This window comes from Cricetulus griseus, chromosome 2 (genome assembly GCF_003668045.3).
Source record: "Cricetulus griseus strain 17A/GY chromosome 2, alternate assembly CriGri-PICRH-1.0, whole genome shotgun sequence".
Lineage (NCBI taxonomy): Eukaryota > Metazoa > Chordata > Mammalia > Rodentia > Cricetidae > Cricetulus > Cricetulus griseus.
In genome coordinates, this window is record NC_048595.1 from 363,281,455 (window position 1) to 363,299,599 (window position 18,145).

The 18,145-nt window shown below is 40.0% G+C and overlaps 1 protein-coding gene across 2 annotated transcripts; it reads left to right on the forward strand.

The window, feature by feature from the left end:
- The first annotated feature begins 3,441 nt into the window (after positions 1-3,441).
- Positions 3,442-18,124, forward strand: LOC107977129 (zinc finger protein 11). 2 transcript variants are annotated; one of them, XM_027400083.2, is made up of 4 exons: positions 3,442-3,564; positions 11,387-11,513; positions 12,077-12,172; positions 13,860-18,124. In XM_027400083.2, exons 1-4 carry the CDS (start codon positions 3,559-3,561, stop codon positions 16,295-16,297), a joined length of 2,667 nt encoding a protein of 888 aa, XP_027255884.1. In that variant the 5' UTR covers positions 3,442-3,558; the 3' UTR covers positions 16,298-18,124. The 2 variants fall into 2 exon arrangements, with proteins under 2 accessions (XP_027255884.1, XP_027255883.1); XM_027400082.2 differs by lacking the exon at positions 3,442-3,564 and adding an exon at positions 4,433-5,905.
- The last annotated feature ends 21 nt before the right edge of the window (positions 18,125-18,145 follow it).

Genomic DNA, 18,145 nt, shown 5'->3' on the forward strand with positions numbered 1-18,145 from the left:
GCATTATGTATAGGACCACAAAACTCATTGTTCCTCAAAAGAGGTGAGCCAGCAGCTACTAATGCATTAGCTTGGTAAGTGTTCTGGGTAGTCACACCAGGGAATTTCTCTTTGCAGAATATTTGTTTGTGCTATGAAGGGGTGACTTTGCCAGGGCACCTTCTGGTTGGTTTAATGAAGAGCTGAATGGCCAATAACTAGGCAGGAAGAGGTTAGGCAGGACTTCGGGGTTCAGAGAGGACACTGAGAAGAAAGCCAGAGTTGCCAGCCAGACGCAGAGGAAGCAGGAGGGGCAATATGAAAAGATGAGGTGACGAGTCGTGTGACAGAACACAGATTTAAATATATATATATATATACATATATATATATATGTATATATATATATATGGGTTAATTTAAGTTATAAGAACTAGATAAGAACAAGCCAATACTAAAATTGAGTTTCATAATTAGTAAGTCTACTATTTGTGCACTGTCTGCCCAAAGAAAAGTGCTGCTACATACTGCCACATGTGCTGCCTTGAATATCCAAACACAGAGCCTGAGAAAGCTAAGAAAAGTTCTGGACAAGGAGCTGGATACAGCTTCTGAGTCCTACAGTCTCTCAGGTGGACCAGTGCTAAGCATACAGAGATGGGGCTACTGGCTGCTGCCTGTGGGCCTGAGCCAGCCACCAGCACCATGTGGCAGTGCCATGTGCTAAGCTGAGCCTCAGGGTGGCAGTTCAAGATTTGTCTCACATGTTCAGAAAATGCTGCACTTAGTGAAGTGAGGTCCAAACACAGAAAACTTTAAAAAGGCAATAGTATATTTGAAAATGTGCTTAGATGCTAAAGGAAGAAATGAAAATGGGTATGAACTGTCACAGAAAAAAAAAAGTTTAAAAATAAGAAAGTCTTTAAAGGAAGAATAAAGTAACATAAAAAGAATAAGCTACATAAAGATGGGAACTATACAGGGCATCTGGATCCTATATGGCACTTCATTGACTTTGAATTTTTTAAATGCTAATATACAAAAAAATAGGTGCTGAGAGACATTGGATTGTGGAAACTGCTAAATTAAAACAACCTATATATTTTAAGAATGCCTTAATTTCAAAACGGAAGTCAGAAAATATATAATGTTGGGGGAGAGGTTATGCATTTGTTTCCACAGAAAACATAAAGCAATGGCTCTCTTCAAAATTAAAGAAGATCAGATTTGATTGCGGTGATCACCTGAAAATATTGGCTGCAGACATGAAAAGGGAAACTAAGAAAGACTATAGGACAGGTGATCCTATCCCTCTACTATGGGAACAGCCCTGAGACTGGATGAGTCATGATAAATCTTGCTGTCTCATGACTTATTATTACACAAGATCCTTTCATATGGCATGGATACAAGTTTGCTTACACAGTCCAAAAAAATTCACAAAGTTAACAGATGGTTTTTAACTGCTCAAACATAAAACAAAAAAATCATCTTTAAGTGACTTGTGCAAACCACACAAGTGGTGGGTGGATGGGGTGGGGGGTAGGTTGGGGGTGGGGGAGGAGGGATGGGGGTGAGGGGAGGGAGAGGGAGAGGGAGAGGGAGAAGGGACTTACATGTGAAACAAGCTTGTTCCCTAACTAGAACTAATACATAAATTTTTTTTAAAAATTGTGTTTTTAGGACCAGACATTAATGAAAACAAGTAGCCCAGGTGATCCAGCCTCTCAGAATGCTTCTGCTGCAGTTTTCACAAGATTCTGCATCCACATCTTTGGCATATAGGCCTAGAATATCTGACAGATTGATCTATGAAGCCTTCTCTTGGCAAAGCTTGACAGTCTTTTATTTGTGTATCTCGCTTGTCCAGTTTGTGCACCACCCTGTCAGGAGCCAAGGCAAAAAGAGTTTCTTTGACCAGTGGCTAACCATGCCACAATGAAGGCAAACTCCATATAGAGTTTCTTCGATGTGTGCTATGGGAATTCTGTCGCTGGTGTGATAGCCAACTGAGAAGAGCCTTTTGATCCAAGAGGCGGGGTTTTCATTGGGGATGGATGTGGCCAAGGAAGAGGTAGCCTTTTTAAGTAAGGAATGAGCAAAGGTGGGTGTAAGGGGTGGCTTGTGACTCTGTCCAGGTTCACCATTTATCCGTTAATATTTGTGCACAGATTTTGCTATATAATAAATGGTAAAGAGATCATTTATCATCTGGCACCCAATGTGGTCTTGCTGGAAATTGCTGGAGCATGTCCTTCCTGAACAACTACTCATTTGCATCCCGCTAGTCCAGTTTGGACAATAAACTATCAGCAACTGAGACAACGGCATTTTCTTTGCCCAAATGGCTGGCTTTTGCCATAAAGAAACAAACTCTATATGGAGTTTCTTTGATGCCCATCTTCTTTGAAGCAAACTGGTGCTGCCACGAGCAGACAAGTCTCACTGTCAAAAAAAGCTTTCTGTTATTAAAACATTTTAAATGTCATGTTCTGTAGGTCTTTGAAGTGTTTGAAGGTCACCTGTCTATCTAAAATATCTGTATGACCTTGAAAACATACCTAACATGACTATAAGTTCGATTATTATAGATGACTACTAATCTGTATTTCTTTAATACCCTAAATAACTTTCAAAGACTAAAACTTTACATAACCTTTTAAAAATGAGCTCTAAAAGTACAATGTCTTAAACAAGCATAGAAACATAGTGGCTGGAGAGAAGGCTCAGTGGTTAAGAGCACTGACTGCTCATCCAGAGGGCCCCGGTTCAATTCCTAGTATCCACATGGCAGCTCACAACTATCTCCAAATAGAGAAAGTTATGATATCCTGATACGGTGTTGCTGGTTCATAATATCAACGATTAGAGATTAGAGGCCGGGATTTCAATAATGCAAGATATTCAACTACACAGAGTTTGAGCTCCACCGGGGCTGTATGAAAATCTATCTTAAACACAGAAAAGGTTAGGTTCTTCCTACTTAAGGTACATCTGTTGAATTAATTTGTTTAATATTTTTCTATGGCAGATTTTCCAGTCTATATCTACATAAAATGTAACTCTGTGTAGTTTATTTATTTGTGTTTATGTGTTTATTTTGCTGAGTTATTTTAAAGTAGAATGGAGTCAATGTGAACTTTACACCTGGAAGTAAGATTCCATAATAAGCAGACTTTGAGCCACATACCGGCCAGAAGTAAATTGCAAACCCCTAATAAACATCACTGTCAAAGGCTGGACTCACACTCAAACATCTCCCGAAATGAAACCGGGAATTAAAACAAAACAGAAAAACAGCCCGACTCCTCGTGGCTGTTGGAGCTCAAGGCTTCTTGTTTCCTCCACTCTTCACTGGCGTGAGCTAAGAAAAGCAGAAGATACATCAATCCCCAGACCGCGTTTCCGGCGGCGCCCAGGTCTCCGCACAGACTTGTGGGAAACGTAGTCTTCCGCCGTTTCGCTCCGCCGGGAGTCATTGTGGCCAGGGCACTTCCGCATTGCGTCTGCACCAGCGCGTCTCCCAGCAAAGTTGGACGATCACCGGGTCCCGCTCGGCGCTCGGCTTGTGTCTGTGACATGGAGGTTGGTGCAGGGTGCAGCGCTGCTCTGCAGTTCGGAGGGACCGAGCGGGATGGGCGAGTTCGGCTTGGGGCGAGCGCGTGACGGGAAGACCCGACCTAGGCTGGGCCCCAGCGTCCGGACGCCCACTGGGGCTCGAGACAGGGCTTGCGGGAGGCGCTGGAAGCCAACGCTGTGCGAGCCGGGGGCAGCTGCCCGGGTCCACCGTGAGCTGCAGTTATCGCGGCTGGCTTGGCAGGGGAGGAATTAGTGTGCAACTTCCAGCATGGCCCAGGATTGCTCAGGCAGGGCGGGTCGCTGAGAGCTGCACCAGGAGGGGCCGGTGGGCGCACACACCCCCAGGTGAGCCAGGGACGCATTTTATCACCAGCTAGACCCACGCTTACCCGGCTGTGGTCAGTTTTCTCAGGAGCCCTGGGGCAAACGGAGGTCTGGCCCCTCCTGGACCTTATCACAGTCGGCCTTGTATTGTTAGAGATGATAGGAGTTCACCAAGTTAACTAGTTTCCAAGGACGGAGAGTTTTGCGCGAGAGATGTGGCCTATGGGGTGTTAATCTGGTTGTCTCTGGAATGCATCGTTAGGTTCACTAACTGCTATTTTGAACAGGAGTCCTTCGCGATCACCACTGTGACCTGACTCCTGAGACTGACACACCACTGTGACCTGACTCCTGAGACTGACACTCCACGTAGAGCCATAATAATCCCCTAAAGGGAGAGATCCGAGTTTTGCAAAAACAAATTACTGATCCTAAACTGTAGGGTGAAAAAATACTAGAGGATAATAATACTTCATCCAGTTCCACTGGGATTATGATGTCACTGGTTTGGACTCCTTTTCAGATTCACCGAATGAGTTGATGTGAGGATGTTAGTGTGTCTAGGGATTGCTAGCAAAGGGACATAGGTGCTTGAGTTTCTCTGGGAAGGAGAAATCGCCCTGCACACACAGCAAGCTGTTTATTTTGCTCTCTGCGTCACAGGCTTTTCTTCTGTCGTTGTCCACTGTCTAGTGTCTAATCTCCCTAAAACTGTCACCGAATGTGGTATTTGGGTTCCATGCTTCTCCCTGAGCAGTTCTTCTGGAAGGGTTTACCCAAGTGTTTGTACTGTGTCAAAAAGTGAAATGGGGATTTCACTCAGGGTCCTGCAATTTTTGCACAGTGGGCTCCGTGCCCTGTCTTTTGTGCTGTTTCCAATTTTGTCACGCTTCAATAAAACCAAGTGTCTATGTGCTAGAGACTGGCTTATGGCATTGAAGACTACTCAAATGAAACATGGTATTTCTTAGCTAGGCAGTGGTGGCACATGCCTTTAATCCCAGCACCTGGGAGACAGAGGCAGGTGGATCCCTGAGTTTGAGGCCAGCCTCATCTACAAAAGAGTTCCGGGACAGCCAGGGCTACCCAGAGAAACCCTGTCTCAAAAACCTAAAAAACAAAAGAACAGCAACAAAGGAGCAAGGTACTTTTTACAAAACAAATTTGAATAAGCTTTTCTATTCAAATTAGTAAATGAATGAGAAGCTCCACAGTGTCAGTTCCAATCTGCTGTTCTAACTGCAAAGAAGTTCACTGGGGTGTACCAGCTTTGGGTCTGGTTACTTTTAGTGTGTGATGTTTTATTTCTAAGTTTTGTATGAAAACATGGTCTTTAACTCACCTTGTTTTACATACCAGAATTCTCTGTGGATTTTGTAACTGTAATTAATGTACAGATACTTCTTAGATAATGTCACTGATCTGTAGGAAAATAACTATGTTTTCCCTGCTTTGTGCATCAAAGCTGTTTTCTTACAATGTAAAGGTGATGCAGCAGCATGCTCATTATAACTTTTAAATCCCTCATGTATTGATGGGAATCAAGATTCACTAGACTCAGTACAGGTTAAGTGAAGTTTATTCATAGCCAATAGGGAAGCAAGATAGCTGGGACTAGGAGAGATGGAGGATTCTGGGAAACATAGACACAGTGTGTCGCCATGTAGGAGGTCAGAGGAGTAACAGGTCCAGACCCTTTCTATGGTGTAAATACTTAGATTATTAGAAGTGGGTTAGTAATTTAGGCAGAGATAGCCAGTAAGAAGCCATAGACAGTGGCCAACAGTTTCATAATTAATATAGTGTCTGTGTGCTTCATTGGGGCAGAGAAAGGCGGAGGGACCTGCCAGCCCAAAAATACTCACGTTACACTCACGTATGTATCACCAAAAGTAAACACACCTGATTGAAGCATGTTTGAAGAATGTCCTGTGAGGTCATGAACATTGCCATCTGCATCTGGAAGGTGGAAGAAGAAAATCAGGGGTGCAAGGTTACCTACCCTCTGCTTAGAGAGTTTAAGGTCAGCCTAGGCTAATTTAGAGCCATGTCACAAAATACTTTACAAAAATAATTTATGATTGCACTAAATACTTTTTGTGGTTCCTGTCATCTGACTTAGCACCAGCAAGCAGACCGGAATTCATCCAATTGACATTTGCTAATTTTCATGTGGTTGAGAAGTTCTGTTGACTCTGTTTGACATGGAATTTAATACTTTTCTCGATAACACACTTTTATTGAAGTCATTAAGTTTTGGAGATTAGATACTTGTTTTTACTTGTTGTGTGAGGAAAAATTGTCTTCTCTGCCTTGCTTATTTGCAGAGAACATTCATTACCTTAGGATATTAATATTTGTTAGTTTCTGTTGTGACCTCATGGTGCTTGCTTCTGTTTTTTTCCTAATTTTTCCAGTCTCTGCTCCTTTCCATCTGTGCTGAGACTTCTATAATTTTCCCGTTTTTCTACTCTGCAATTGTGACTGATGCAGCCCTACATGATTTATGTTTTTCTTTCTATGCAGCTCGAATGACTTGCTGGGTTTACACAACAGGTTCAACTGCGTGTCGCATATTTCTTTATAGTTAGCCAGAACAAAACACCCGCTCTGTATGTGGACAGTGACAACCACGTCCTCCACTGTCCTTCACATCCAGCCAGTAAACTGCTAATGTGGGATTTCTTCCTCTTCTCAGGGAGGAGTTGGGTCTCCCACGGTGTGCATTCCTGCCCTTTTCCTTACAGGCTCTTGGCTTTGTATTCTAACATTTGTGTAAATAATGGTATGAGGGAAAGAGTTACTAAGGAGTTTTGCTCACTTTGGAAAAACATTTAGTGATGTTGTGTTAGACATGTTGTACTTGGGAAACTCCAGAGGGAAAGGTTGCAGGATGATGACATTCATTTTCTGGTGACCTTTGTGACATATGTTGGAGAGGAGATATAGCAGTTATTTGTGTAGATTTGAAGAGGAGACAGAAACATATGTAAGCAATGGAAATGAAAAGATTTTCATCATTTTCTCTTTGGTTTATATGCATTTCTGTCACTTGAGTCCTTCCATAGTTGTTTTCAAATTCAGTGACATACTTTGAGTTGAAAAGAAAAACTACATGTTAGATTGTCTGGCAGACTCTTTCAAATATATGTGATTACTATCGTCTTTGAGGTAGCTACATATAAATAAATGAGATGGATGAGAGTATGAAGCCCAACTGTTTACATGATGGACTGCACTTAGGGGGATCTCTGTGAGTTTGAGGCCAGCCTGGTCTCCAGAGTGAGTGCCAGGATAGGCTCCAAAGCTACACAGAGAAACTCTGTCTCGGAAAAACCAAAAAAGGGGGGGGGGATAATTTCAAAGCCGGGTGTTGGTGGTGCACGCCTTTAATCCCAGCACTCGGAAGGCAGAGGCAGGTGGATCACTGTTAGTTCAAGGCCAGCCTGGTCTCCATAGTGCCAGGATAGGCTCCAAAGCTACACAGAGAAACCCTGTCTTAAAAAACCAAAAATAAATAAACAAACAAATAAATAAATAAATAAACAAACAAGATGGACTGCACTTAATATTTCATTAGTGACAAGGAGTAACATTGTACTGTATATTTAAAATTACTGTTACCTTTGCACATTGAACTACAGAATAAAGTATGTGTTACTTCTTTAGAAGCTAATATGTTGGCTAGATATGCATTCCATGTTTCAAATAAAGACATTGGCTGTGGTCTCCCATACTATTTTCAGTGTTTCAAACATACGCTCTGAGTTGTAGTATTGTAAAAATTAATTAACAAGAATTAATGATACCTGAATGCCAAATGCATGTGGGTCAAGAGCTGGGCCAGAGATCTGTGGGTTGGCTACTTTATCATACTCCAGGTGTGTTTTAAACCTAGCATGTTCTCTAACACATAGACATTCTATGTCCAAAAATGGAATCACTAGTAGCTAGAAGTTAATTAGGAATCCAGCCCTCTCTTTGCATCTAGCTTTGACTTACCCATAAGCTCCTGGTACTGAAGATTGCTAGGTTTCCATGTCAAAATAACTCTGAGGGACACACACACACACACACACACACACACACACACACACACACACACACACACGACATGCAAAAGTTCTTATGTCTTCTTCTTCTATTCTATTCTATTGATCTAGGCATGTGTTTAGGGCCAGCCTCCATTCAAAAGAAGGAAAATTAAATTCACCTTCTGGCTGGTGACCATCCCAGAAGTAAAGAACAGTGGAGGATGAGTTTCTCATCTCTTGTGGAGATGCTTTCAAAGAGTGTCATTTTGTTTTCTTAATGACTGGGTTAGGTGACACATACCTTTAATCCCAGTGCTGGGGAGGTAGAGGCAGGGGGATTTCTGTGAGTTTAAGGCCAGCCTCATCTACATAATGAGTTCTAGGTCATGGAGAACTACATAGTGAGACCTTGTCTCAAAAAAAAAAAAAAAAAAAGAAAGGAAGAAAGAAAGAAAGAAAGAAAGAAAGAAAGAAAGAAAAAGATAAAGAAAAGAAAAAGACTGGCTTTTCAATCAACTGGTTATCTTTCATCATTCTGTTTGTGACTTAGGGGTCTGTTGGCCTCCTCATTGCTGTTCCCCTCTGCTCTTTTGCTAGAAGACTGTTTCCCATGGATAGGTTTCTCTTCCCTGCAGCTCCCCAACTGGGACAGTCCTTTTTTGACCTTCTCTGTTCCCCTGGTCTGTTAGCCAAGAAGCTTTGTTTATGTATTCATGCAGTTCTTTTCCATGCACCTTGTGCGAGGTGTCAGCTTCCCAGCTGCTGATTCTGCTGAGATAATCTAGTGAGGACTTGACTGAAGCACCTTCAGGGTGAGGAGCCAGTGTTTCACTTTCCTGTCAGAATTGTTGCTTACACCACCTGCGTAGCCTTCTGGCATTCTTCAGTGGTATCTAGACTGGAGTTGGGTGGGAGTCTTAGTTGGCGTCCATCACTTATCTCACATAATGTTAGCTTAAAAATCTCATCTCTCAAAAAATATTTTTCTCTTTTCTGCGTTTTTGGTTTTTTATAAGGGACACATTCACATATCACAAGCTAGCCATGAACTCCCTGTGTAGATGATGCTGGCCTTGAACACCTACGCCATCCAAGAACTAAGATGACAGTCATGTGGCATCATTCTGGTTTCCCCCTTTTCCTTTATTCTCTTTCTAGTGGTCCATAAATCCTTTACAGTCTCCTCAGGCTGGTTTTTCTTTTCTTTTCTTTTCTTTTTCCTGCCTATGTTTTCTTTTTCTTTCCTCATTGTGTCCGTGTGTCTGTTTAGGAGCACATGCCATGCTGTGCCTAAGCTGGAGGGAATTCAAGAACTGTTGAACCATGGTACCAGGTCCTTAGGCTGGGCTTCAGGTGCTTTTACCTGTTGAGTCATCCCACAGGCCTGCAGTATTGTTCATGTCTTTTCTTCATGCTCTTTAACCTCTGACAGGCTTCCTGTTTCCTGAGGCTTCCTTCCTGTCAGACCCTTTCTAGTGTTCTCTCCTTACTGTTTGCCACTTGATATGGCATTTGCAGCTCTGTCCTTGTGCATTTCATATTTTATTGCATGATTTCCTATTTTTCTGTGCATGCAGATATTATCTACCTTTTTGTTAGTTCTCTGAATTCTCCTTTAGATCATTAACACAAGTAGGGTGTTCATGGCATCTTTGGAATGTTTTGTTTTTCCTTTATCTGATTCATATTTCCAATTTGTATGTTTTATAATGCTTACTGATATTTGGCCTTTGGGAATAACAGTGACCTTGAGTGATCTTGAGCTTGAATTTATAGGACCTTCAACTGTGTTATAAGAAATTGAATGCCTTTCTATTCACCACCTGAGAAAGGAACCAGGAAATTGGAGGCTATCCTCCAAACCATGCCTTGCTGGTCCACACATGAGCAGTGTGTGGCAAGCAGAGCAAAATGGCTTTTCCTGAAAAATTAAGTTGGCTTCATACATGGAATCCATGCAGTAGAGGGAAATGATGAACAGAAAGTTTTCAAATTAACAAAATTGTAAAGTGAAGCTCAAAAGCAATCATAAGTAAGTAGAAGTAATACAGGAATCAATAACTATCTCATTCTTGTTCTTAAGTGCACATCTCACTGGTATCATTAAAATGAGCAAAAGTACCGTCCTCATATGATGCAGCCTCTACACAGCTGTACATTTTTCTCTTGTCAGGGCTGCCACACTTCTGGATGCTAAGGTTACTTCCTGCTTTTACTAATGCTGCAGCAAGCAAGCATAAATATTATTTCTAGGTTTGTTTTTCTGACCCCATAACAGTTTCCTGTGCTGGTTTTATTACAAAGCTGATCTCAATATTCTTTTAGCACGAATATTGAATTTTACTTTATATTCCTTTTTCTATAATTTCGAAGTCACTCAAACATGGCTGAAAACTAAGTTCTATAATTTACTTGCTTTTTTGTCAGTGAGACTGTGGTGCACATGTTTACAGTGTGAAACTGTTCAGTCACACAAAACAATGAAATCCTGTAATTTGGGTCAATATGGAAGAGTGTGTATTATTTCAGATATGGGAACACAAGTACCACATGATCTCAGACAAAGGTTAAGTTTAAGGAATTTTAACTTACAGAAGTTGGAGAAATAATGGCTTTTCTCATCAGTGACATCAGGAAAGCTAGGCTTTGGGAAACAGGGATCAGTCAGATTCTTATACAGTTGGATATAAGAAAGAAGTTTATGGGAAATGTTACCCAGAATGGTGACTGTAAGTAACCATTTTGTAATTTTATTACAGAAGACTAGAAAACAGGGTGTTTTTTAAATTTGTTTTGTTTTGTTCTATTTTTTTTTTTTTTGAGACAGGGTCTCTCTATATATCCTTGGCTGCCTAGAACTCACAGAGATCTACTTGCCTCTGCCTCTCAAGTGCTGGGATTAAAGGCACCCACCACCACACCTGGCCTAAGGACTTTGGACATTTTAACTTAAAAATTAAGTGTTGGAGGAAATGACCACTCTATAACTGATATAAAGTTACAAAATACTCCCTTTAAAATGCAAATCTCTGATTTTCTATTATTTAGCCATAAAAAGAAATATTAATGTACAGCTGTCATTGACCATTTGAGAACTTCATGCAATGAGATGGAAAGGAATAAAACATTAAAATGTAAAAAAAAATAAATAAAAATAAAAATAAGGGAAAATAGTAATTAGAATAACAAATTGTATCTCTTGAATTCCGCACACTAAGCTAATGTCATAAGTTAAACGACTGCTTATGAATATAGTAAGTACATGGATACATGTTTGATAAAGATAAACACAGACAGCAGGAAAGGGGGATATGAAAGAATGTTGGTGATATCTAATTGTTTTAAATATTAACAAAGTATTGTTATTGCTATACTTCCTAAGAATGTATTCATAAGCGCAGGATGCCTATTGGGATCTATGTTATTGATTTTAATTAACATAATCTATTATTCATTATTCTTTATTTCAGGAAATGCTGTCATTCAGGGATGTGGCCATTGATTTCTCTGCAGAGGAGTGGGAATGCCTGGGCCCTGCTCAGTGGAATCTGTACAGGGATGTGATGTTGGAGAATTACAGCAACCTTGTATTCCTGGGTGAGGATTGCATCTATAGTAAATTCTTTTTTTGTGTATGTATATGGGTTTGTTTGTTTGGTATTTTGAACCAGGGTCTCTCTATGTAGTCCTGGCTTCCTGGAACTCTGTGCAGACCAAATTGACCTTGAATACAGAGTTCTCCTGCCTGTACATCCCAAGTACTGCCACCCTGCCTGGCTCATATTGAATTCTTAATGCATAGTCAGCATTAAGTTGCTTTTATAAAACATCTCAAGGGAACTTGTACTTTCCAACAATGAGGCTCATGGGGCCTTCATCTAAGGAAGAGTTAAGGAGATTATTAATGTAACTAAGATAATTTATTTTATTTCTTCTTGTTTTTTTAACCTGGCTGTGTCTTAAAAGTATCCTTTACTCTGGTGGTAATGCTAGAAATTCATAGACATGAGGCATAACCTTAAGTTTTATTTTTTTTTCCAAATGAAGGAAATGAAGCTGAATATATCCTTTGTTTTCCCTAAGAGCACGATCCTGGAATAGACATGTTATTTCCCAGGTGAATAACACACAAAACATCTTGTTTCTTTTCCTACAAACAGGACTTGCTTTCTCTAAGCCATACCTGGTCACATTTCTAGAGCAGAGACAAGAGCCTTCAGATGTGAAGACACAAGATGCTGCCACCATGCACCCAGGTGTGTAGGAATGAGGGGTCAGAGGACAGAGTGGGCTTTCCAACAGAAAGCCAGGCCTTACCGTATGCACTGAGATGTTATGCTGTGATGGAAATCAATTTTTTGGTATCCCCATTCATTCATCTACTATATGATGCTCTAAGTGTCTAAGCTTTGTTGCCCCCCTCCCCCAGAGCTCTACTTGTGTTTACACTAACGAAAAAAGTTTGTCATTTTGCTGAGAGTCTGCATTGCAACAGACTTTTAACCTATGAAAATTTGCACATGTTTAAAAACTATGAAGCCATTATAATACAATATAATCACAATAAACTTCTTTCACATCATTTACATGTATGGTAATTTAAATCTTTTTATAATTGTTATGAATGATTGTAATGTATTCTCATAAAGTTTTTTCTCTTCATACACTCAAGTGTTACTGATTTAAAATACATGTCATTTGTGGATATGTTTTCAAAGATTAAAACCTTACATGTCTAGAATATTTTTAAAAGCTTATCAATTGTTTTTCGGAATCTAATAGGTTCAAGATTCTTTTTCTTATTTTACAACTTTATTTTCTATATTATTGAAGTCTGGGGTTGTCTAAAATCATTTGCTTACATATAAGTTATATGTTTTTTTGTGGATGGAGTATGCAATACTAAACACTTTAATAGGACAGTGTAAGATAAAAAATTGGTGAGCTCTGAAAAAAAATCAGTGAGCTTTGGTTCTGTGAACATCAGAGCTGTGTGTTTCCACTTTGGTGTACGAGTCTCATGTTTTCATGCCTTGTACATCATTCCTTCTCTGATTATTGTAAGATTGTGTTATCTTGTAAATGAATATTCTTAGAAAGTGGGCTAATTTTATCAGTTAGCCTTTGACTAATATGTGCCTCTAGCAGGTTCTATCATTATAGGTGAACTTGAGGATTTTTCTTTTTTTTTTTTTCTTTCTTTCTTTTTTTTTTTTTTCCGAGACAGGGTTTCTCTGTGTAGCTTTGGAGCCTGTCCTGGCACCCACTCTGGAGACCAGGCTGGCCTCGAACTCACAGAGATCCGCCTGCCTCTGCCTCCCAAGAGTGCTGGGACTAAAGGCGTGTGCCACCAACGCCCAGCAGGATTTTTCTCTTTTCATAATTTGATTCTTTCAGATACTTACTTGCTTGAGAAAAATACAACATATAGATTCCTGACTGAACACCCTGAAATATCATACTTAGTATTTGGGAGAATCTAATTGTTACGCAGTATGTATTTTGTGCCTTCCAAATTAAAACTATAGGATGCAAATTGTGTATTTCTACATTCTTCCAACCTTAGACAATCACTGTTATTGTAATGTTTTCCACATTTAGTTATTTATGTTTTTCATCTATGTTTGGTTATATAATTTATATATGTTTAATGGGTTCAGTTCTGTTAACATAATACCCTTCAGAGATCCCATTATTATTGATAGTATGCCTTTCTTTGCTATTTAACTGTTAATAGTATTCCATTATTTCTGTTTTCTATTTGGTCTTCCTCTTATTCTTCTTATTCCAATGGAAATATATATATATTGTTTCCATTACTGCATTTTCCATTACTGCATTTACCTATAAAAATGTGAGTAGAGGTCTCTCTATTAAAGCTAAGCATTGTAAATATAAAAATGTTACTCAGTTTTTATTCATATCTCAACTTTTACTCACCAGATATAAAGCCGTATAAATGTAAGGAATGTGGCAAAGCCTGTGATTGGAACTCACTCCTTGAAAACCAGAGAATTCATTCAGAAGAGAAAGCCTACATGTGTGAAGAATGTGGGAAGACTTCTGGTTCTTGTTCAGTACTTTCTGAACAGCAGATAATTGATACAGGAGAGAAAGCCTACAAGTGTGAAGAATGTGGCAAAGTCGTTTGCACTTGCTTAGGACATTCTAGCTACCAGGAAATTTGCATTGGCGAGAACACCTACAAGTATGAAGAATATGGAAAAGCCTTTTCTACTCATTCATGTCTTACACAGCATGAGGTAGAACACACTGAACAGAAATTCTATAACTGCGAAGAATGTGGGAAACTGTTTTATTGTCCTTCTGACCTTACAGAACATCAAATAATTCATTCTCAAGAGAATTCTTTTAAGATTGAAGTATGTAGTGAGGTCTTTTGTTCTCCCATAGAACTTTCTCAAGACCAGACATTTTGTACTGAAGAGAATCCCTACCAGTATGAAGAATGTGTTAAGGCCTTTAGTGCTTGCTCAGTGCTTTCTGAACACCCAGGAGTTCATCCAGGAGATGAAGCCTACAAGTGTGAAGAATGTGGTGATGCCTTTTGTGCACTTCATTCAGTATCTAACCACCTGAAAATTCATTGTGAAGTGAAATCCTACAAGTGTGAAGAATGTGGGAAAGCCTTCCCTAGTCATCTCTCCCTGATCCAACATAAGATAGGTCATACTAGAGAGAAACCTTACCAATGTGAAGAATGCGGCAAAATGTTTTACTGTTCTTCAAACCTTAAGCAACATCAAATAACTCATTCTCAAGAGAAACCTTACAAGTGTGAAGTATGTGGCAAGGTCTTTAGAACTTGCTGGCAACTTTCTAAACACCTGAGAATCCATTCTGGAGAGAAACCTTACAAGTGTGAAGAATGTGGCAAAGCCTTTTATACTCTCTCATACCTTACTCAGCACAAATTAGGTCACACTGGGGAGAAACCTTACAAATGTGAGGAATGTGGCAAAACCTTTTACTATCCTTCAGTTCTTAAGGAACACCAAGCAATCCATTCTGGACAGAAACCATACAGGTGTGAAGAATGTGGCAAAGACTTCTGCACTCGCTCAGGACGTTCCAGACACCAGCGAATACATACTGGAGAGAAACCTTACAAGTGTGAGCAATGTGGGAAGGCCTTCTCTACTCATTCATACCTTTCTCATCACAAGATAGTTCACACCGGCCATAAACCCTACAAGTGTGAGGAATGTGGCAAAAAGTTTTACTACCCTTCTCGCCTTAAGGAACATCAAAGGATTCACTCTCAAGAGAACCCTTACAAGTGTGAAATATGTGGCAAAGCCTTTTATACTCTCTCATACTTTACTCAGCACAAATTAGGTCACACTGGGGAGAAACCTTACAAATGTGAGGAATGTGGCAAAACCTTTTACTATCCTTCAATCCTTAGGGAACACCAAGCAGTCCATTCTGGAAAGAAACCATACAGGTGTGAAAAATGTGGCAAAGACTTCTGCACTCGCTCAGGACGTTCCAGACACCAAAGAATTCATACTGGAGAGAAACCCCACAAGTGTGAAGAATGTGGGAAGGTCTTCTCTACTCATTCATATCTTTCTCAGCACAAGGTAGTCCACTCTGGAGAGAAACCTTACAAGTGTGAGGAATGTGGCAAAAAGTTTTACTACCCTTCTCGCCTTAAGGAACATCAAAGAATTCACTCTCAAGAGAACCCTTACAAGTGTGAAATATGTGGCAATGTCTTTTGTACTCCCAAAGGACTTTCTAAACACCAGAGATTTCATACGGGAGAGAAACCCTACAAGTGTGAAGAATGTGGAAAAACGTTTTACTATCCTTCTCGCCTTAAGGAACATCAAAAAATTCACTCTCAAGAGAACCCTTACAAGTGTGAAATATGTGGCAAAGCCTTTTATACTCTCTCATACCTTACTCAGCACAAATTAGGTCACACTGGGGAGAAACCTTACAAATGTGAGGAATGTGGCAAAACCTTTTACTATCCTTCAATCCTTAGGGAACACCAAGCAATCCATTCTGGAAAGAAACCATACAGGTGTGAAGAATGTGGCAAAGACTTCTACACTCGCTCAGGACGTTCTAGACACCAGCGAATACATACTGGAGAGAAACCTTACAAGTGTGAGCAATGTGGGAAGACCTTCTCTACTCATTCATACCTTTCTCAGCACAAGGTAGTTCACTCTGGAGACAGACCTTACAAGTGTGAGAAGTGTGGCAAAATGTTTTACTACCCTTCTCGCCTTAAGGAACATCAAAGAATTCATTCTCAAGAGAATCCCTACAAGTGTGAAGTGTGTGGCAAAGTCTTTAGTGCTCACTTAGAACTTGCAACACACCTGAGTATTCATTCTGGATAAAACCCTGCAGGTGTGAAGGATGTGGGAAAGCTTTTAACTTATCCATCCTTACCTCAGGGCAAATTCCTGGAAAGAAATCTTACCCATGTGAGGAATGTGGCAAAAATGTGTTCTGTCCTCCAAACCTAAAGGAACACCAGCTAACTCATGCTGGAGAGAAATCACACAGGTGTGAGGACTGTAGGAAAGTCTTTTGTGCTCACTTAGAACTTTCTGGACATCAAAAGAATCATACTGGTGAGAAAGTCCACAAGTGTGGAAAAGCTTCTACTAAACTTTTTAATCTTACCCAGCACAAGGGAGTTCATTCTATTCAGAAACACTATTCATGGGAAAATGCTGGAAAAGTTTTTACTCTTCAATCTTTAAAAAATATCACAGAATTCATTCGGAAGAGAGACCCTACAAGTGTGAGGGATGTTTTAAAGCTTTTATCATTCAGTCTTATCAAACTCAAATGAATCCATCGTAGAGAGAAGCCAAGCCCTTGTGAAGAATGTGGCAAGGGCTTTACTAATAATTCAACACTTTGTAACTGCCATAAAATTTATACTGGGAAGAAACACTACAGATATGAACAAATTGACAAGACTTTTAAAGGTATTGGTACTGAAGAGAAACCTTACAACAGTAAAGTATATTATGAAGGTTTCATATCATTCAGCTCTATGATGAATGTCACAGAATTCACAAGTGGGAGAATCTACAAGTGTGCAGAATATAGCCAGGTGTTTAGCTGTAATTTGTCATTGCATAAGCATGAAAGAGTACCCCAGAAATGCAAAGAATATGGCAAGGCCTTTAGCTGTTTTTCTTACTTTAATTATCCTCAGAGACTTCATACTGGAGAGAATCTGCACATAAAAATAATGTGTCACATTTTAATAATATTTCAAATATTAGTCAACACCAAAGAATTCCGTAAGCATCACTGTTCAACTTCACACCTCTGCATTTTCTAAAGGAATCTCAGCTGTGTGGTTACCTAGATCTGACTGGCTTAGAGATGCGTCTATGGGATGTTGGATGGATGCTGATTAATTCCCAGTCCCACCCTTGGGTAGGTGGTCCTGGGTGAATGAGAATTCTGGCCAAGCAGAAATCCGAGGGAGCAAGCCAATAAGCAGAATTCTTCAATGGTTTCTTCTTTAGTTCCTGTCTCAAGGTTTCTCCTTGAGCTCTTGCCCTGGCTGAACTGCTTGATTAATTCCTAAATTGGAGTAAACCCTTTTCTCTCCTAAGTTGTGTTTTTAGTTATGGCATTTATCACAGCAACAGACATCAAAGTCAGACAGCATGGACATGCAAAGGCTTTTCAGTTTCTTTATACCTTGGTTATCATCAGTCTTCATACTGGAGAGAATGTCACAATGTCTTTTAGAGTGTAGAATCAGACCCCTAACCTCAGCTGAGAACATCTGAGTCCTATAGCAGAGACTCCCTTTGCTGTAATCTACAAACCTATTCTTTTAGACAATGTGTTTTCAAGGTATATCAGTTGATTGTTCTAACTATGAATGCATCCAGAAATTGTTGCCATGTTGTCAGACTGTACTTGGGTAACCTGAATCTGGATTCCCGAGCCATGATCTATATGCGGTTTCCCCTTTTGGGTCCCCCAATTGTAAGTAACCCTTCCCCTTTGGTCTGTAAGAAAACCCAATAAATTCACTTTTCTCATCAATTTGGACTGTGGTGACATCCTAGAATGGTTTCTTGTTGGGCCCCTTTGTAGTAACTAGGCATTTGTTTGTGTCTAGAGATAGATAACATAACACATGTCATTCATATATGGTTCCAAAATAAACAATGTCTCATTCCCTTTCAGGTGAGAACTGTGGTTTTTGT

Bases quoted from the DNA above. Each gene is read 5' to 3' on its own strand.
- LOC107977129 (XM_027400082.2), top strand. From the start codon at position 5,807: ATGTCCTGTGAGGTCATGAACATTGCCATCTGCATCTGGAAGGTGGAA. The intron at 5,906-11,386 runs GTCAGCCTAGGC...TCTTTATTTCAG, and splicing joins CTCTGCTTAGAGAGTTTAAG to GAAATGCTGTCATTCAGGGA. The intron at 11,514-12,076 runs GTGAGGATTGCA...TCCTACAAACAG, and splicing joins CAGCAACCTTGTATTCCTGG to GACTTGCTTTCTCTAAGCCA.